The following is a 22220-nucleotide window of genomic DNA, read 5'->3' on the forward strand; positions in this document are numbered from 1 at the left end:
TTCAGTTTGTTTATGTTATTCACATCTTTTGAAAGGATAGTTTATAGATATAACCCTTTTCATTATGTAAATTCACTTTTTTTGCTCTAAAACATAGAGAAAAGTTTGGAGTTGACATTTTTTATATATTATTCTGTTATTATTTGACTGGTTGGGCCCACTGCAGGTCAAATTCAGCTGAATGTGGAACTGAACTAACATGAGTTTGACAGCCCTGACCTAAAACATGTAGGATAGTGGATCTGGAGGACCAGGGTTGGTGAGCCCTGCACTAAACCAGCTGCCAGGGACTACTTCCAAGTCTCACATAAGGACATAAACCTGAATGCTCATCGGCCTCAAACATACTTTATAGGAAGACTGTTGTTATGAGTTGGGTGATATCTCTGATATGATGGAAAAGGCATCAAATGTATGTAGACATACAATATATATGTCGTCTGTGGGTATAAGAGCATCCTGGCAGATGAAGACCTTCAAACACTTACACTTATTGTGCAGATCTTGCTGGTTCTCTGTGCACTTACTGTCTGTCTGTTAAATTCCTGTGTCTACCGGATGCATTTGGTGAATAAAAAGTGTTTTTGTTTCTGAGATACTGTTTAAACTGCCTGTACTGCGTTTCCACTACATGGAACCGGCTCGGCTCAACTCGGCTGGACTCCACTCTGGTACCAGGTCCTGTTCCAGACTGTTTCCATTACAGGATACTACAGACTTTACAGTACCTGGTCGTCATAGCGATGCGGTGCATTAATTCTGTGTCGTCTGCTCAGAGTTGCTGATAAACTCACTCGTTGCCTGTTGTCTCATCAAACTCATGCTGGATTTTTCCGTCTGAACCTCCGACCATGGTGTAGTTTTCCAGACTGTCCTCATGTGGACTCACCTACGACAGATTTACTGGAAACTTCTGCATCTGTTTTTGTAAAAGGGCGGGGCACAGAGACGACTCTGACCAATCAGTGGTCTGCAGTGTTTACACAGTGTCACCTTTTAGTACCTGGTCCCCAGTCCTGGAACCTCAGCAGAGGTGAGACCAAAAAACTAGTACCAGGTACCAGATTCCAGGTCCTTTTTCAGAGTGGAATGCAAAAAGGCCGAGTCGAGTCGAGCCGGTACCACGCAGTGGAAACGCAGCATAAGAGAAAAGCTGAATGTTGGCTTCACCACCAGTGCTACTCTCAACAGCTCCTGGTGTTTGTGGCTGAGTATGTGGTGGAACATACCCTGTACTGGGGGTCACCAACCCTGGTCCTCTAGATCCACTGTCCTGCATGTTTTACATGGATCCCTGTTCCAACAGACCTGATTCAAATGATCAGCCTATCATCAGCTCTGCAGAAGACTGATAAGGACTGTCAGGTGGACTGGAAGAGGAAACACCTAAAACATGTAGGATAGTGGCTCTGGAGGACCAGGGTTGGACACCCCCACCTGTACTTTGTAGACAGACAAGGGTTTCCAGATTTTCCAGGATTTCAAAATTTTGATTCCTTTAATTTGGATCATGGTCACTAAACTAATCGTTAATCAGGTCTTTACTCATGGCGCTCTTTCTAGATTTCAGGACCTACTTCCTTTCCGTGGGCCACAGGAACAGGACCAGGTGTGTGAGGACTTCCTGGACTTTCATGGTTCCCACCACCTTTAATGTGGAGGACTTTTGGGGGAGTATGACCTCAACAAAGAGCAAGGTAAGAAATATCTGACCCCACATGACACACACATAATTAATTAAAATAATAAAAGCAACATATTTGAGTAATAGAAGCCCTCGGTTCCTGTTTTCAAAGGTGACCGGTTTGAACCAGTTTGGGAGGTTTTCCACGACAGCAGCGTTAGTGTTGGTGCTCCTCATTCAAATGCAGACGCTGAGAGGGTTTTCTCCACAGTCGGACTAAACAAGACCAAAACCAGGAACAGTTTGGCACTAGATGGAACTCTGTCATCCATTATGACAGTTCAAATGGCTGGTCTGGAACGCCCCCCCCCCCCCCCCCCCCCCCCCCCCCCCGTGCTGAAGGCCTCAAAACATGCCACCAACACCTACACTGAATAAAAAAAAAACATAAAAAAAACAGTATTATTCCAGCAGCAGGGGCGCTGAAAAAATACTGTAAAATAACGGAAAATAACCATCTTATAAAAATACAGTAATTTTCCATAATTCAAATACAGTTTTTGGCCCTAACTTTACATGAGATTTTGCATATTTTTTTGGGACTTTTTAATGTTTAATAAAGAATATTTACATGTATTAAAACAATCCAATTCCCCATTAAAATAAATAAATAAATAAATAAATAAATAAATAAATGAATAATTTTCAGTGAGACTCAGTTGTCCAATCCACTGATAAAAACTGTATTTGGACACTTTATCAGTGCTTATACATGTTATACATTCACAAAAATACATTTATTCAACAGTTTTGTTGTGAAACCTCCTGTAATTACACAAGATATTTGTCAATGAACAAACAAGTCTGGTTCAACTGACAGAACAAATATTTCTGTTACCGTTAACTGTCAGTAATTTTATTTCGTTTTATTATTTTTTTGTTTTACAGTATTAAACTTTAAATTAACAGTTTAATTTCATAAATAGAAATTAAATATTTGTGAAATTATGATACATTTGCAAATGTATTTGAACTGTATTTTTCTGTGAAAAAAGAAAAAGTTTCTTTTAAAAAATGTAAATTTTATGGTTATTCACAGTTACAGTTTTTTCCTGTTCTTTTCCATTTGACATGTAAAATCACAGTCTGTTTTTGTCATTTCATTGATATTTTCCTGCATCTTAAAAATACAGGAAAAATCTGTCAAATAAACAGTGAAAATTCTGTTAAATTACAGATTTTTTTTTTTTACAGTGTATATAGAAAATATATTAAATATGATGGGAATACTCCTGCACATGTGATGGAAAGGCCAAGGTTTTCCAGAAGTTTCCAGGTTCTTGCATTGAACAGTGAACAGAAGGGACCAGATTTTACCTTAAACCGTAGAGCACCGTTCCGTCTGGATGCAGTCGGATCATGCGGTTCTTCACCGTCACCCCGTGGACAAACGACTTCTTGTCATTAATGAAGTAAGTGTCAGGAACCCACAGCTGGTCCGCTACCCGGTTGTCCAGGGTCAGGTTGAGGGGGATGCCGGTGTAGGACAGACGTTTGTCCCTCCAGGACTGTTGGAAGTACATGGTGATGGTGTAGTCCTGCAGGAACGACAGCATGGGACACGGAGGTCAGGACGTGGACATGAACGGGTGGGTGACGCACGGACATGTGTGGAGCTGCGACTAAAACCCACACAGGCCATCAACCTAAACCGATTCAATGGAAAACTGTGGTCATCAGATTATTATGAGAACACCCAAAACTTACCAACACTTAACCCTAACCCTATGACTGACGGGCACACATGGATGAGGGTCAGGGTCAGGGTCAGGGTCAGGGTCAGGGTCAGGGTTAGGGGTTAGGGGTTAGGGGTTAGGGGTAGGGATGGAAATCAACAAGAATTTAATGATTCTGATTCCATTATCGATTTTGCTTATCGATCTGATTCCTTATGGCAGGGCTGTCAGACTCATTTTAGTTCAGGGGTCACATCCTCCCAGTCTGATCTGAAGTGGGCCGGACCAGTAAGGCAAGGCAAGTTTATTTGTATCGCACATTTCAGCAACAAGGCAATCCAAGGTGCTTCACACAGGACATTAAAATACAACGACAGGGAAAAAGAAACACGTTTAAAACATTATAAAAGAAACATGTAAAAGGTGATTAAAACAGCAAGAAAACAACACAGAAAAAAAAAAAAAACACACACATATTAAAGTCAGAGTGGCAGTGCAGAGTTTCGAAAGAGAATATAAAATTTAAAAAGTCCAAATCCTTTTAGTCAAAGGCAGCAGTGAACAGGTGAGTCTGGAACCAGAACCAGAACCCGGTGAACAGGTGAGTCTGGAATCGGAACCAGAACCCAGTGAACAGGTGAGTCTGGAATCGGAACCAGAACCAGAACCCGGTGAACAGGTGAGTCTGGAACCAGAACCAGAACCCGGTGAACAGGTGAGTCTGGAATCGGAACCAGAACCCAGTGAACAGGAGAGTCTGGAATCGGAACCAGAACCAGAACCCGGTGAACAGGTGAGTCTGGAACCAGAACCAGAACCCAGTGAACAGGTGAGTCTGGAACCAGAACCAGAACCCGGTGAACAGGTGAGTCTGGAATCGGAACCAGAACCCAGTGAACAGGTGAGTCTGGAACCAGAACCAGAACCCAGTGAGAAGGTAAGTCTGGAACCTGAACCAGAACCAGAACCCAGTGAGCAGGTGAGTCTGGAACCTGAACCAGAACCAGAACCCAGTGAGCAGGTGAGTCTGGAACCTGAACCAGAACCAGAACCCAGTGAACAGGTGAGTCTGGAACCAGAACCAGAACCCAGTGAACAGGTGAGTCTGGAACCTGGACTGAACAGAACTCAGACTCTCAGATCTCAGACCTGATATTTTCTGGTCGTTTGTTCCAGATCTACAGAGCATAGAAACTGAACGCTGATTCTCCAGGTTTAGTTCTGACTTTGGAACCCAGAGCAGACCTGCACCAGACCACCTGAGTGGACTGGAGGGTTCATACTGAACTAGAAGGTCTCTGATGGATTTTGGGCCTAAACCATTCAGTGCTTTAAATTAATTTGAAAGTCTGTTCTGTGAGAGACAGGGACCAGTGTAGAGACCTGAGAACTGGACTGATGAGGTCCAGTGTAGAGACCTGAGAACTGGACTGATGAGGTCCAGTGTAGAGACCTGAGAACTGGACTGATGTGGTCCAGTGTAGAGACCTGAGAACTGGACTGATGTGGTCCAGTGTAGAGACCTGAGAACTGGACTGATGAGGTCCAGTGTAGAGACCTGAGAACTGGACTGATGCGGTCCAGTGTAGAGACCTGAGAACTGGACTGATGCGGTCCAGTGTAGAGACCTGAGAACTGGACTGATGCGGTCCACTCTCTTTGTCTTAGTGGTCTTATTCTGGATCAGCTGCAGCCGTCTGATGGACTTTTTAGGTGGACCACAGAAGATCCTGTTCCAGTATCAGCTCCACTACAGATAAATGCATGGACAGTTTTTCCAGGTCCTGCTGCGACATCAGTCCTTTAATCCTAGAACTGTTCTGGAGGTGATAGTAAGCTGACTTTGTAACTGTTTGTATGTGGTTTTTCAAATTCAGGTCTGAATCCATGACAACACCCAGGTTCCTGACCTGGTCTGAGGTTCTGAACTGAAGTGACTGGAGCTGCATGCTGATTTTCAGATGTTCCTCCTTGGGTCCAAAAACGACTCCCTCAGTTTTTTCTGTGTTTAACTGTAGAAAACTGTGGTCCATCCGTTCAGATATCTGCTCCATGCATTTACCCGGTGCTTGGATGGGACTGTGGTCACCTGGGGACATTCGAATGTAGAGCTGTGTGTCATCTGCATAGTTATGGTCATCTATTTTGTTTTTTTCTATGGTCTGAGCAGGTGGAAGCATGTAGATGTTGAACAGAAAATAAAATAATAGTATATAGGTAAATAATGCCAACCCCAGGCATTTCAATGTGTTCTATAGTGAAAAAAGTAAAATTACATTATGGAAATGTTTACATCTATAAACTGTCCTTTTAAAAATGTGAATAACATGAACAACAAGAAAAGCACTCAGAGAGCGCCGACCTCCGCCAAGACAGATCTGACCCACCTCCCCACCCCCCTTCATTTTCTTCATTATTTTCTTCATCTTCAGCTTATGGCCAACAGGCTGTAAGCTCCTGTTGTCATGCAGCGTCTGTTGTCCGTTACAAAACTTTCAGTCGTCTTCTTCTCCAAAACTACAATTCCGATTGACTTCAAACTTGGTCTACAGCTTCTGTATGATGACGTCAACACAAGGTACTGAAATTATTTCAATCCGGATCTGACTCTGGATTTGGTGCCACTTTGAAAAATGTTCCCATTCTAACAGATAGGAAGTGGATTGAGCCAATAAATCAGTATCAATGAATATCAAGTGTGAATTTGAATTTTTTACAGATCTGATTGGAATATGAGCAAAACATGGACTATTTCTGTAACAGAATAAATAAACAGAACTGGGGGAGAAGAAATGGATCTGGATACATTTCCCAAAGCTTTGAATTTGGACGCTAAGATACAGGGCCATTGGTCTGATTTTTCTTCATTTTGTTCATTATTTTCTTCAATTTTCTTCATTTTGTTTTTATATTTTCTTCATTTTTCTTCATTTTCTTCATAATTTTCTTCATTTTTCTTCATTGTGTTTTTATATTCATTTTTCTTAATTTTGTTCAATATTTATATTTTCTTCATTTTTGTGCATTTTGTTCATTATTTTTTTCATTTGTGTTCATTTATTTTTTTTATATTTTCTTCATTTTTGTGCATTCTGTTCATTTTTTTCCTTCATTTGTGTTCATTGTGATGATGTGACTCCACTCCTCCTTCGGATTGGACCCCCCCCCCCCCCCCATCACCACCAAAATTTAATAATTTCTTCCTTGTGCCAGTATCAACATTTCCTGAAAATTTCATGAAAATCCGTCCATAACTTTTGGAGTTATCTTGCTAACAAACAAAAACAAACAAACAAATAAACAAACAAACAAACAAGTACACACACAAACACACAAAGCAAAGTGATCACAATACCTACTGGCAGAGGTAACCAGGAAAAAACTGAAATGTATTAGGAAAAATAAATGCAATTTTAACTGTATTCTGCCTCTGCTTTTTATTTGTAAATGTGCATTACAACTGACAGATCACAATGGATCTGCAAATACACAAAATATTTGAGTAACTGGCAGAATATTAGTACAATTGCACTTACTTCTCTAAGGACATTTCCAGTTCGTCATTTTTTGTGAAAGGCTAGTTTGTAAATTTACACATTTTCATGTAATTTCCCTTTTTTACACTAAAACAAAGAGGAAAAATTTGGAATTGTCATTATTTGTAGGTTTTTATGATCGTATTTTACTGATCTGACCCACTTGGGACTAAGGTAGGGCTTTATATGACCCTGTGCCTTATCGATTCTCTGATTGATTCTCATTGGCTGAGGGAATAAAAGAGTACAATCAGGTGTGTTTGCATTAACTGTCTTTTATATTTCCATCTGCACAGAAAATATAAAATATACAGTATGAACTAATAATAAGAACAGAAGACGCCGGGCCCAGTTTGCGGGGGGGGGGGGGGGGGGCAGTGAAAGTGAAACTCCAGACTCTTCACTAATTCCTCTGTTGCTGCATTTCCACTACGTGGAACCAGTTCGACTCTGCTCGTCTCCTGTTGTTGTGCTCCTCATTTCCTTTCCTCTACCTTCAGAAACTTGTATTTGAGGGGGTACCACGTTTGTGCCCGCACCGGAACCAGAACTGGACCCAGATGATGGTCTGGTGTTCACTCTGCTGTTAGATTCACAAGCACCGCTGAGTAGAGAATCAGATGAATCACATGTGGACAAATGTTTGAACAGACTGGAGGGATTCCACCTTTAGAAGAAATGGAAGCTTTGACAGAGTTCAACTGGACCTGGTGTGGTCTGTTTGGACCTGGTGTGGTCAGTTTGGACCTGGTGTGGTCTGTTTGGACCTGGTGTGGTCTGTTTAGACCTGGTGTGGTCTGTTTAGACCTGGTGTGGTCTGTTTGGACCTGGTGTGGTCTGTTTGGACCTGGTGTGGTCTGTTTGGACCTGGTGTGGTCTGTTTAGACCTGGTGTGGTCTGTTTGGACCTGGTGTGGTCAGTTTGGACCTGGTGTGGTCTGTTTGGACCTGGTGTGGTCAGTTTGGACCTGGTGTGGTCTGTTTAGACCTGGTGTGGTCTGTTTGGACCTGGTGTGGTCTGTTTGGACCTGGTGTGGTCAGGTTGGACCTGGTGTGGTCAGTTTGGACCGTTCGTTTCTTCCTCATCACCATGTTGTCTATGTTCTGACCAAAACAATGCAGCGTACGCATGACGTCATCACACATGTGCAACAAAGGTGGAATCGATAAGCAGAATGGTTAAGCAGGCAAACGATACCAAGGAATCGAGCTACTGGGATCCAGTTCTCAAAAAGAACCAGTTTTCGATTCCCATCTCTAATGCAGATACAGAGAAAAGAAGCTGAAGAAAACAGAAAATAAGGACAGAGTTAACGCATTTGTTAGTTTTTGTCTGTAGATGAATTTGTCTGCGACACTGCTCACAGAAGAACACTTGTACATGCTTCTGCTTTTTTGTTTTGTTTGTGTTTTTTTAGAAAGTTTCTGTCTCTGTAGAATGTTGGAAAGTGCGAACACAAGCACCTTTCCAAACTGCACTGAACGCTTAAAGCTGTGAGCGTTGATGATGCAGAGTTCTCCCTGAGGTTACCTGAGGTCGACTCAGGTCTGATGACGCTCAGAAGGACTCAGAGGAACATCTGCAATCTGCTGCACATCATAATGAACTAGGGATGGGAAGATAATCTGATACACATCGATACGCCGACATGCATGTGCACGATCCCAGTGCAGCGGTACAGAAGCTGTGAGTGAATGTAAAGTTTGGAATGATATCGTGATGCATCGGTTATTGAATGTTTGTATCGATAAAATTCAATACATTCAATAGAATATATTTTTACTCTCATTTCAAAGTGTTACTGTTTATTTGGGTAAAGTTTTTCTTTCCTTCAGACCCACGTTAACGTGCGCCGTAGATTCACAGATGTGTACAGTGTACACTAACAGTCTAAGCTCCGCCCATGGACTGAGCATGTGCAGATGTGTACAGTGTACACGACAGTCTGAGCTCCGCCCATGCACTGAGCATGTGCAGATGTGTACAGTGTACGATAACAGTCTAAGCCCCGCCCATGCACTGAGCATGTGCAGATGTGTACAGTGTACACGACAGTCTGAGCTCCGCCCATGGACTGAGCATGTGCAGATGTGTACAGTGTACACGACAGTCTGAGCTCCGCCCATGGACTGTGGCACGAGCGCTGCAGATGAACACTGTAACGTCTGTATGTGAATGTGACAGACACAGAAGGAGGAGAACACATGTGCTTTATGAACGGGTACTTCTCACTATATGAACTGCATTAAACACTGCCGTTCAGACCACAGACACTTCCTTAAACAGTGTCATACTCATCCAACAGTACATCCCATAATACCTTGCGCAGGTGTCTCTTACAGTGACAGAACCTGTTTCTGTTTTTACCTTCATTACAAATACATTCAGCAAGGGAGCAAGAAGTTGAGTTAGAAACAAACAGAAAAAGGACTGTGGCAACACAGGCTGAACTGTTTCACTGACTGAATGTGAGGCACGTGTTCTGAAACTGAACTGAAGACACTTTGGAAAAAGTCATGGTTTTATTTGATAAATACATAAACAAGCTCATTAATTTGCACTGCATATATATATATATATATATATATATATATATATATATATATATATATATATATATATACATATATATACATATATACATATATATATACATATATATACATATATATATATATATATATATATATATATATATATATATATATATATATATATATATGTATATATATATATATATTTTTTTTTATCAGAATGAATGTGTTGAATCAGAATGTGTTTAATTGCTCTGTATTGTGATTTGGGTGTGAATCATATCGTATCGCATTGCGTCATGAGATGCCACACACATATTTTTAATATATCACATCGGAGATGCTGTATTGAGATGTGTATCGTATCAGCCTTACAACTAAGATTCCAACCCTATAATGAACACATGTCAGGACAATCAACTACTGAAGTATGGAGGGTCTGCATGTGACATCACCGCTAGTGGAAGTCACTGTGGCTCCGCCCACTGAGTGGCAGAAGAGGGAGATGAGTGACAGCGTTGGCTTCAATCCTGTCTAAACTGAAGAACAATATTGAATCCAAAATGGGGCAGAGCTGTTGTTGGTTGGTTGTATTTTCAGGTTCTTAAAGCAGTGGGAGCTATCGTTTACAGACACCCAAAGACAAAGAAAAGAGAGGGAGATGGATCCACAAATCCAGGAAACCAAACCTAGATCTGTGGATCCTGTTTGGTGTCAGCTAACATTCAATGATGCTGTATTTTTGGGTCCAATCAGACCTGAAATGACCCATTGTTTTGGCTAACGGTCCTTCTTAGTGCAGCTCTTGGTTTCATGATCAGATCTTTCCTGGTTTTTGTCAACTTTCCCCCTAATATATACACTGAACAAAAATATAAATGCACAACTTTTGTTTTTGCTCCCATTTTTCATGAGCTGAACTCAAAGATCTAAAACTTTTTCTGTGAACACACAAGGTTTATTTCTCTCAAATATTGTTCACAAATCTGTCTAAATTTGTGTTAGTGAACACTTCTTCTTTGCTGAGATAATCCATCCACCTCACAGGTGTGGCAGATCAAGATGCTGATTAGACAGCAGGATTTTGGCACAGGTGTGCCTTAGGCTGGCCACAATAAAAGGCCACTCCAAAATGTGCAGTTTTATCACACAGCACAATACCACAGATGTCACAAGTTTTGAGGGAATATGCACTGGTCATGTGACTTCAGGAACCTCCACCAGAGCTTCTGCCTGTGAATTGAATGTTCATTTCTCTACCATAAGCCATCTCCAAAGCTGTTTCAGAGAATTCATGAAGAAGACTGTGCGAGGAAAATGGTGGTCACACCAAATACTGACTGGTTTTCTGACCCCCCTGGACCACCCAATACAGTAAAAGTGCACATTTTAGAGTGGCCTTTTATTGTGGCCAGCCTAAGTCACACCTGTGCAATAATCCTGCTGTCTAATCAGCATCTGGATCTGCCACAGCTGTGAGGTGGATGGATTATCTCAGCAAAGGACAAAGGAGAAGTGCTCACTAACACAGATTTAGACAAATTTATGAACAATATTTGAGAGAAATAGGCCTTTTGTGTACAGAGAAAAAGTTTTAGATCTTTGAGTTCAGCTCATGAAAAATGGGAGCAAAAACAAAAGTCGTGCATTTATATTTTTGTTCAGTGTATATTCATTCATTCATACAAACATTGCCCAATCTGAAAAAGCCTGGCCAAACACTACACTGTAAAAAAAAAAATCTGTAATTTAACAGAATTTTCACTGTTTATTTGACAGATTTTTCCTGTATTTTTAAGATACAGGAAAATGTCAATGAAATGACAAAAACAGACTGTGATTTTACATGTCAAATATAAAATAAGATGAAAAAACTGTAACTGTGAATAAGCATAAAATTTACATTTTTTTAAAGAATTTTTTTCTTTTTTCACAGATTCAAATATATTTACATATGTATCATAATTTCACAAATATTTATTTTCTATTTATGAGATTAAACTGTCAATTCAGAGTTTAATACTGTAAGAAAGAATAATAAAACCAGATAAAATTACTGACAATTAACCATAACAGCAGTATTTGTTCTGTCAGTTGAACCAGACTTGTTTGTTAATTGACAAATATCTTGTGTAATTACAGGAGGTTTCACAACAAAAATGCTGAATAAATGTATTTTTGTGAATGTATAACATGTATAAGCACTGATAAACTGTCCAAATACAGTTTTTATCAGTGGATTGGACAACTGAGTCTCACTGAAAATTATATGTATATATGGAATTGGATTGTTTGAATACATGAAAATATTCTTTATTAAAGATTAAAAAGTCAAAAAAAAAAAAAAAAAAGCAAAATCTCATGTAAAGTTGGGGCAAAAAACTGTATTTGAATTATGGAAAATTACTGTATTTTTCTGAGATGGTTATTTTCTGTTATTTGACAGTATTTTTTAGGCGCCCCTGCTGCCAGAATAATGCTGTTTTCTTACAGGTTTATTTATTTATTTATTTATTTTTTACAGTGTATCCTAGGGTGACCAGGTGTCCTGCTTTGTGTGGGACTGCACAGCATTATGACCATTTTTTCCACGTCCCGCAAATTGAGATGATGTCCTGCATTTGATTGGCTGTGTCTGTCCAAAGTGCAGTCATCTCCCTCCAAACATGACTTTCATTTTATAGCAGAGACAGCGCAATCACCATTGGCTGTGTCCGCTGTCAATCAAACAACATACATGTGGGGTCAGGAGTCTATCAACCTGTCACCTGTGTCCTCCTGAGCTCCGCCCACTGACAGAAAACAAAGGCAAAAGCCTCAGACACAGACATGCATATACTGGAGGAAATCGTGGAAGCTCTGTGCAAAAAAACAGAAAATGCAGCTGCAGAAAAGACATCGGTGAAAGCGGTGGGGGATGATTCAGAGGGGGTTCTGAGGAACTACGTCAAACTCATTTTTCCATCACACACAGAGGCGAGTATGACACTGTATGTCTGTGATGTGTGGTCAGATTTGATCCATATTCCCTTGAACTATTTTTAAGTTTGGAGTTTGAACTGAGAGACTTGAGGATACAAAATATGCTTTTGTTATGTTTGTGGATATTTATTTTTTGACAAAATTCCACAGGATATTTACTTGATCTTATTCTATTTCTATTGCTGTGTTAGAATGCTAAATGTTTGACTGTTCTGTGTTTGGATGCACAAAGGTTTTAGGTTCTATAATGTCAGTTTGTCTGGAAGTGGAAACAGCTGTTCTAATATCGTCAGTTCTGCCTGTTTGTTTTATTGCACATAGATTAGTTTACCTTTGAGGGTTGAGAACATGTACTCAAATAAAAAAAAAATAATAAGCTGATTCTCTAAAAGGGTTTAATTACAATATTTGAAACTTGACTGTTCTTTTTTCACTTTTTACAAGTAGATTTTTTATTTTGTTTTGACAAGCAAAAAAGTTGTTGAAAACCTGTGCAAAAAAAAAAGTATAAAATAAAAGCCTAGTGCAAAATATGCATACTGTGTGCAACCAAATCAAATTGTTGTTATTCATATTTATAAGCTGGACAATAAGATGCACATTATTTAAAAATCTAGACTTGGTTTCAGCATTACGGTTATGTGTCCCACATTGTCCCACACAAACACACTCCTAGTCCCACATGTGGCTCATAAGCACCTGGTCAGCCTAGTGTATCCATAATATATGTCCAAATATTCATTCATGTTCTACAAACACTGCCCAGTCTAAAAAAGCCTGGCCAAACACTAACCAAATTAACTAACACATTTCTGTGGACAACACTGACAGTTTTGGAGGGAGCGGAGGACGACTTGTCCCAGGTTGGAGCTGAACATCGGACCAAAGAAAGTGTAAAGGCTCTTTTTAAACGGTGGACGGACCAGTTCCACTGAAGATGGAGGAATTGAAACCCCTGAACCCACCACACTAATGTTTTAAACCTGTCACTTACATCTAATTTATCAGAGGTGAGAAACCCCTGGGTCAGACTTAGGACCGCATATGAAAGCAGTGTCTGGTCTGTCAGACAGGGGGAGCTCACTGTCGGCTTACATTAAAAAAATGTCAACTTATTTAAACATAAATTCATCCTCCGTTCCTTTTTAAGAAAATGGTCAGTGAACTTATCGTACAAAGTAAACAAGAAAATGTTGAAATTATGTTAAATTGAAACAAGGAAGTCCAATGAGTGTGTTTTATTTACAGCGCAAGAAATGAACCAGTCATTTGGTCGTGGTTTGGGTCTGATTTCCCAGCAGAATGTGTGACGGTATTAAACTGAACTGTGTCAGTGAAGGAGCAGATCTGAAAACAGCTGTCAATCAAACTGGATTCAGCCTTTTGACTGATCCTCCAATCAGCACGTGGAATCCTGGTGTCCAGCCCGGCCAAGCTCCGCCCACAGCTCCATTCACCCCCAGAGACGCTGGGCGTCCGGGGGCGGGACAACACAGACATGCAGTCTGACCGAAAACACCACATATGACCGTGGTCTGGGTCAGATTCAGGACCACATATGACCGTGGTCTGGGTCAGATTCAGGACCACATATGACCGTGGTCTGGGTCAGATTCAGGACCACATATGACCGTGGTCTGGCTCAGATTCAGGACCACATATGACAGTGGTCTGGGTCAGATTCAGGACCACATATGACAGTGGTCTGGGTCAGATTCAGGACCACATATGACCGTGGTCTGGGTCAGATTCACGACCACATATGACAGTGGTCTGGGTCAGATTCAGGACCACATATGACAGTGGTCTGGCTCAGATTCAGGACCACATATGACGGTGGTCTGGGTCAGATTAAGGACCACATATGACGGTGGTCTGGGTCAGATTCAGGACCACATATGACAGTGGTCTGACTCAGATTCAGGACCACATATGACAGTGGTCTGGGTCAGATTCAGGACCACATATGACAGTGGTCTGGGTCAGATTCACGACCACATATGACCGTGGTCTGGGTCAGATTCAGGACCACATATGACCGTGGTCTGGCTCAGATTCAGGACCACATATGATAGTGGTCTGGGTCAGATTCAGGACCACATATGACCGTGGTCTGGGTCAGATTCAGGACCACATATGACCGTGGTCTGGGTCAGATTCAGGACCACATATGACCGTGGTCTGGGTCAGATTCAGGACCACATATGACAGTGGTCTGGGTCAGATTCAGGACCACATATGACCGTGCTCTGGCTCAGATTCAGGACCACATATGATAGTGGTCTGGGTCAGATTCAGGACCACATATGACCGTGGTCTGGGTCAGATTCAGGACCACATATGACCGTGGTCTGGCTCAGATTCAGGACCACATATGACCGTGGTCTGGGTCAGATTCAGGACCACATATGACCGTCAGATTCAGGACCACATATGACCGTGGTCTGGCTCAGATTCAGGACCACATATGACCGTGGTCTGGGTCAGATTCAGGACCACATATGACCGTGGTCTGGGTCAGATTCAGGACCACATATGACCGTGGTCTGGCTCAGATTCAGGACCACATATGACAGTGGTCTGGCTCAGATTCAGGACCACATATGACAGTGGTCTGGCTCAGATTCAGGACCACATATGACAGTGGTCTGGCTCAGATTCAGGACCACATATGACGGTGGTCTGGCTCAGATTCAGGACCACATATGACGGTGGTCTGGGTCAGATTAAGGACCACATATGACCGTGGTCTGGCTCAGATTCAGGACCACATATGACAGTGGTCTGGGTCAGATTCAGGACCACATATGACAGTGGTCTGGGTCAGATTCAGGACCACATATGATAGTGGTCTGGCTCAGATTCAGGACCACATATGACCGTGGTCTGGCTCAGATTCACGACCACATATGACCGTGGTCTGGGTCAGATTCAGGACCACATATGACCGTGGTCTGGCTCAGATTCAGGACCACATATGACCGTGGTCTGGGTCAGATTCAGGACCACATATGACCGTGGTCTGACTCAGATTCAGGACCACATATGACAGTGGTCTGGGTCAGATTCAGGACCACATATGACAGTGGTCTGGCTCAGATTTAGGACCACATATGACCGTGGTCTGGCTCAGATTCAGGACCACATATGACCGTGGTCTGGCTCAGATTCAGGACCACATATGACCGTGGTCTGGGTCAGATTCAGGACCACATATGACCGTGGTCTGGGTCAGATTCAGGACCACATATGACCGTGGTCTGGCTCAGATTCAGGACCACATATGACCGTGGTCTGGGTCAGATTCAGGACCACATATGACCGTGGTCTGGGTCAGATTCAGGACCACATATGACCGTGGTCTGGGTCAGATTCAGGACCACATATGACAGTGGTCTGGCTCAGATTCAGGACCACATATGACAGTGGTCTGGGTCAGATTCAGGACCACATATGACCGTGGTCTGGCTCAGATTCAGGACCACATATGACCGTGGTCTGGCTCAGATTCAGGACCACATATGACCGTGGTCTGGGTCAGATTCACGACCACATATGACCGTGGTCTGGCTCAGATTCAGGACCACATATGACAGTGGTCTGGGTCAGATTCAGGACCACATATGACCGTGGTCTGGGTCAGATTCAGGACCACATATGACAGTGGTCTGGCTCAGATTCAGGACCACATATGACAGTGGTCTGGCTCAGATTCAGGACCACATATGACCGTGGTCTGGGTCAGATTCAGGACCACATATGACAGTGGTCTGGGTCAGATTAAGGACCACATATGACAGTGGTCTGGGTCAGATTCAGGACCACATATGACAGTGGTCTGACTCAGATTCAGGACCACATATGACAGTGGTCCTGGTCAGATTCAGGACCACATATGACAGTGGTCTGACTCAGATTCAGGACCACATATGACAGTGGTCTGGGTCAGATTCAGGACCACATATGACAGTGGTCTGACTCAGATTCAGGACCACATATGACAGTGGTCTGGGTCAGATTCAGGACCACATATGACAGTGGTCTGGGTCAGATTCAGGACCACATATGATAGTGGTCTGGGTCAGATTTAGGACCACATATGACCGTGGTCTGGCTCAGATTCAGGACCACATATGACCGTGGTCTGGGTCAGATTCACGACCACATATGACCGTGGTCTGGGTCAGATTCAGGACCACATATGACCGTGGTCTGGGTCAGATTCAGGACCACATATGACCGTGGTCTGGGTCAGATTCAGGACCACATATGACAGTGGTCTGGGTCAGATTCAGGACCACATATGACAGTGGTCTGGCTCAGATTCAGGACCACATATGACCGTGGTCTGGGTCAGATTTAGGACCACATATGACCGTGGTCTGGCTCAGATTCAGGACCACATATGACCGTGGTCTGGCTCAGATTCAGGACCACATATGACCGTGGTCTGGGTCAGATTCACGACCACATATGACCGTGGTCTGGGTCAGATTCAGGACCACATATGACCGTGGTCTGGGTCAGATTCAGGACCACATATGACAGTGGTCTGGGTCAGATTCAGGACCACATATGACAGTGGTCTGGCTCAGATTCAGGACCACATATGACAGTGGTCTGGCTCAGATTCAGGACCACATATGACCGTGGTCTGGGTCAGATTCAGGACCACATATGACAGTGGTCTGGCTCAGATTCAGGACTACATATGACAGTGGTCTGGGTCAGATTAAGGACCACATATGACAGTGGTCTGGGTCAGATTCAGGACCACATATGACAGTGGTCCTGGTCAGATTCAGGACCACATATGACAGTGGTCTGACTCAGATTCAGGACCACATATGACAGTGGTCTGGGTCAGATTCAGGACCACATATGACAGTGGTCTGACTCAGATTCAGGACCACATATGACAGTGGTCTGGGTCAGATTCAGGACCACATATGATAGTGGTCTGGGTCAGATTTAGGACCACATATGACCGTGGTCTGGCTCAGATTCAGGACCACATATGACCGTGGTCTGGGTCAGATTCACGACCACATATGACAGTGGTCTGGGTCAGATTTAGGACCACATATGACAGTGGTCTGGCTCAGATTCAGGACCACATATGACAGTGGTCTGGGTCAGATTTAGGACCACATATGACCGTGGTCTGGGTCAGATTCACGACCACATATGACCGTGGTCTGGGTCAGATTCAGGACCACATATGACCGTGGTCTGGGTCAGATTCAGGACCACATATGACAGTGGTCTGGGTCAGATTCAGGACCACATATGACAGTGGTCTGGCTCAGATTCAGGACCACATATGACCGTGGTCTGGCTCAGATTCAGGACCACATATGACCGTGGTCTGGGTCAGATTCAGGACCACATATGACAGTGGTCTGGCTCAGATTCAGGACTACATATGACAGTGGTCTGGGTCAGATTAAGGACCACATATGACAGTGGTCTGGGTCAGATTCAGGACCACATATGACAGTGGTCCTGGTCAGATTCAGGACCACATATGACAGTGGTCTGACTCAGATTCAGGACCACATATGACAGTGGTCTGGGTCAGATTCAGGACCACATATGACAGTGGTCTGACTCAGATTCAGGACCACATATGACAGTGGTCTGGGTCAGATTCAGGACCACATATGATAGTGGTCTGGGTCAGATTTAGGACCACATATGACCGTGGTCTGGCTCAGATTCAGGACCACATATGACCGTGGTCTGGGTCAGATTCACGACCACATATGACAGTGGTCTGGCTCAGATTCAGGACCACATATGACAGTGGTCTGGGTCAGATTTAGGACCACATATGACAGTGGTCTGGGTCAGATTTAGGACCACATATGACCGTGGTCTGGCTCAGATTCAGGACCACATATGACAGTGGTCTGGCTCAGATTTAGGACCACATATGACAGTGGTCTGGGTCAGATTCAGGACCACATATGAAAGTGGTCTGGCTCAGATTCAGGACCACATATGACCGTGGTCTGGGTCAGATTCAGGACCACATATGACCGTGGTCTGGGTCAGATTCAGGACCACATATGACAGTGGTCTGGGTCAGATTCAGGACCACATATGATAGTGGTCTGGGTCAGATTTAGGACCACATATGACCGTGGTCTGGCTCAGATTCAGGACCACATATGACCGTGGTCTGGGTCAGATTCACGACCACATATGACAGTGGTCTGGCTCAGATTCAGGACCACATATGACAGTGGTCTGGGTCAGATTTAGGACCACATATGACAGTGGTCTGGGTCAGATTTAGGACCACATATGACCGTGGTCTGGCTCAGATTCAGGACCACATATGACAGTGGTCTGGCTCAGATTTAGGACCACATATGACAGTGGTCTGGGTCAGATTCAGGACCACATATGACAGTGGTCTGGCTCAGATTCAGGACCACATATGACCGTGGTCTGGGTCAGATTCAGGACCACATATGACCGTGGTCTGGGTCAGATTCAGGACCACATATGACAGTGGTCTGGCTCAGATTCAGGACCACATATGACCGTGGTCTGGGTCAGATTCAGGACCACATATGACAGTGGTCTGGGTCAGATTCAGGACCACATATGACCGTGGTCTGGGTCAGATTCAGGACCACATATGACAGTGGTCTGGGTCAGATTTAGGACCACATATGACAGTGGTCTGGCTCAGATTCAGGACCACATATGACAGTGGTCTGGGTCAGATTCAGGACCACATATGACAGTGGTCTGGCTCAGATTCAGGACCACATATGACAGTGGTCTGGGTCAGATTTAGGACCACATATGACAGTGGTCTGACTCAGATTCAGGACCACATATGACAGTGGTCTGGGTCAGATTTAGGACCACATATGACAGTGGTCTGACTCAGATTCAGGACCACATATGACAGTGGTCTGGGTCAGATTCAGGACCACATATGACAGTGGTCTGGGTCAGATTCAGGACCACATATGACAGTGGTCTGGGTCAGATTTAGGACCACATATGACAGTGGTCTGGGTCAGATTTAGGACCACATATGACAGTGGTCTGGGTCAGATTCAGGACCACATATGACAGTGGTCTGGGTCAGATTTAGGACCACATATGACTGTGGTCTGGGTCAGATTTAGGACCACATATGACAGTGGTCTGGGTCAGATTCAGGACCACATATGACAGTGGTCTGACTCAGATTCAGGACCACATATGACAGTGGTCTGGGTCAGATTCAGGACCACATATGACAGTGGTCTGGGTCAGATTAGTGGTGTCCAGATCAGATCCAGGTCACATGTGGGTGTGCAGTGTGAACACAGCCTTAGTGCTGATGTGCCCTTGGTACTGCAGACTCAGTACCAGGCTGAACCCACTGCAGTGTTGGTGCGTGACCTAATTCCTCCTCACATCCTCATCCATCTGTGGGTGCAGACATTAGAAGTGAAGGTCTGGGTGGAGGATCTGTGCAGTCTGCAGACCTGCACCTCAGGCAGTGGAGCTGAACAGTCTGTCCACATGTGATGCATGTTCATCCCAGGTGTTTAGTGTCAGACTGCAGTGAAGCTCAGCTGACCCTAAAATGACTGCCATTAAATGCTCAAATCTGTTCAGTTGTTTTCATTTCATTGACTCCAAATGTGTTGGAACACGTTCATCTCTCAGACCAGTTGGTTCAGAATCAGTTTGATCCCAGATCAGTGGACTGGATGTTGTTCACTTCTCCTCCATTCCCGTGTCTGTGTTTGTTCATTCCATCTCTGCTCAGTGCATTTGTCCGTAGACGCTCAGCGTCCATGCACTTCAATGGGACTGAGTGGAACTGGTTTAAAACCACTACAAACTGGACCAGCGGTGGAGAAATGCCAGGATGTTGTCCCGCCCCCGGATGCTCGGTATCTCTGGGGGTGAATGGAGCTGTGGGCGGAGCTCGGCCGGGCCGGACGCCGAGCTTCTGCGTGCTGATTGGATGATGGGTCCAAAGGCTGAATGTGGTTTGATTGACAGCTGTTTTCAGATCTGCTCCTTCACTGACACAGTTCAGTTTAATACGTCACACATTCTGCTGTGAAATCACACAAACCAAATGAACTGTTCATTTACTGACCTGGAAGAAAACACAACCATTGGACTAACTGGTTTACATTTAACTTAATTTCAATGTTTTCTTGTTTAGTTGGTATGAAAAGGTCACTGAGCATTTTTACCTCCACCAAGGAGGTTCTGTTTTTGCTGGCGTTGGTTTGTTTGTTTGTCAGTGTGCAAGGTAAGTCAAAAAGTTATGGACGAATTCCAGGAAATGTTGATACAGGCACAAGGAACAAATGATTAACCTTTGGTGTGTGTGTGTGTGTGTGCGGGGGGGGGCAACTGATCTGCCTTGGCGGGGGTCTGCGCTCTCCGAGTGCTTTTCTAGTCTTAAGAAGGAACGGAGGGACGAATTTATGTTTAAATTACTTGACAATTTTTTTGATGTAAGCGACAATGAGCTTCCCCTGTCTGAAAGACGAACAGCTGACACTGGTGTTCATGGATGAAGAACACTGAGCATTAAAGCAGCAGAGTCTGCAGGACCGACAGGAGAACCCTCCCAGGTTTCAGACTGAGTGCATCAGGTTTTCCTCCAAGGACTCCGGTCCGACACAGAAGCAAACACAGCTTCATTTCTGCTGTGTGGTTTTTTATTTCAGTCTGAAGAACAAACCCAGTCCACAGATCCATGCAGTTCAGAGCAAGGTTATTATCGTTAACGAAAACGAATGAAATGACGAAACTAGAATTGTAAAAACATTTTCGTTAACTGAAATAAATAAAAACAATAATTAAAAGAAAAAAACATAACTAACTGAAACTGTATTGTGTGTTTACTAAACTAACTAAAACAGATAAAAATTCTGGATCAAATTCCCTTGGTTTTGGTCTTTGTCAATGTCAGATTGATGTTCAATGGATTTCTTTGTCTCTCTCAGTTTTCTGTGCTGTCTCCATACGACACTTTTTGCTCCGTCACTTGTGTTCACTTGTGGTTTCCAGTCGTCTTCTGGTCCCCACTCTACCTGGAAACATGGAGACTAAAGCAGCAGAGTCCTGTCTGGGATTGATTTGAATAGGAGCACGGAGAAGAAGAGAAAAGAGACCACTGAACTACAACTGAACTACAACTGAACTACAACTGAACTACAACTGAACTACAACTAAACTACAACTGAACTACAACTGAACTACAACTGAACAACAACTGAACTACAACTGAACTACAACTGAACAACAACTGAACTACAACTGAACTACAGCTGAACTACAACTAAACTAAAACTGAACTACAACTAAACTACAACTAAACTAAAACTGAACTACAACTAAACTACAGCTAAACTACAACTAAACTAAAACTGAACTACAACTAAACTACAACTAAACTACAGCTAAACTACAACTGAACTACAACTGAACTACAACTGAACAACAACTGAACTACAACTGAACTACAGCTGAACTACAACTAAACTAAAACTGAACTACAACTAAACTACAACTAAACTAAAACTGAACTACAACTAAACTACAGCTAAACTACAACTAAACTAAAACTGAACTACAACTAAACTACAGCTAAACTACAACGAAACTACAACTAAACTACAACTAAACTACAGCTAAACTACAGCTAAACTACAACTAAACTACAACTAAACTACAGCTAAACTACAACTAAACTACAACTAAGCATTTAGAAAAAAACAAAAATCTAATAAAAACTATCAAACCTGCTCTAAAAACTAATAAAAACAAC

The 22220-nt window shown here is 43.1% G+C and overlaps 1 protein-coding gene across 2 annotated transcripts in view; it reads right to left on the reverse strand.

The window, feature by feature from the left end:
• LOC115414382 (gamma-aminobutyric acid receptor subunit beta-1-like) overlaps positions 1-22220 on the reverse strand; it is a 52888-nt gene that overhangs the window by 14442 nt on the left and 16226 nt on the right. For both annotated transcript variants that reach the window (XM_030127709.1, XM_030127711.1), the window contains one exon: positions 3002-3222. In XM_030127709.1, coding sequence (XP_029983569.1) covers positions 3002-3222 — 221 coding nt within the window. The remainder of the gene's footprint in view (positions 1-3001; positions 3223-22220) is intronic.

The sequence above is a fragment of the Sphaeramia orbicularis genome, chromosome 22 (genome assembly GCF_902148855.1).
Source record: "Sphaeramia orbicularis chromosome 22, fSphaOr1.1, whole genome shotgun sequence".
NCBI lineage: Eukaryota > Metazoa > Chordata > Actinopteri > Kurtiformes > Apogonidae > Sphaeramia > Sphaeramia orbicularis.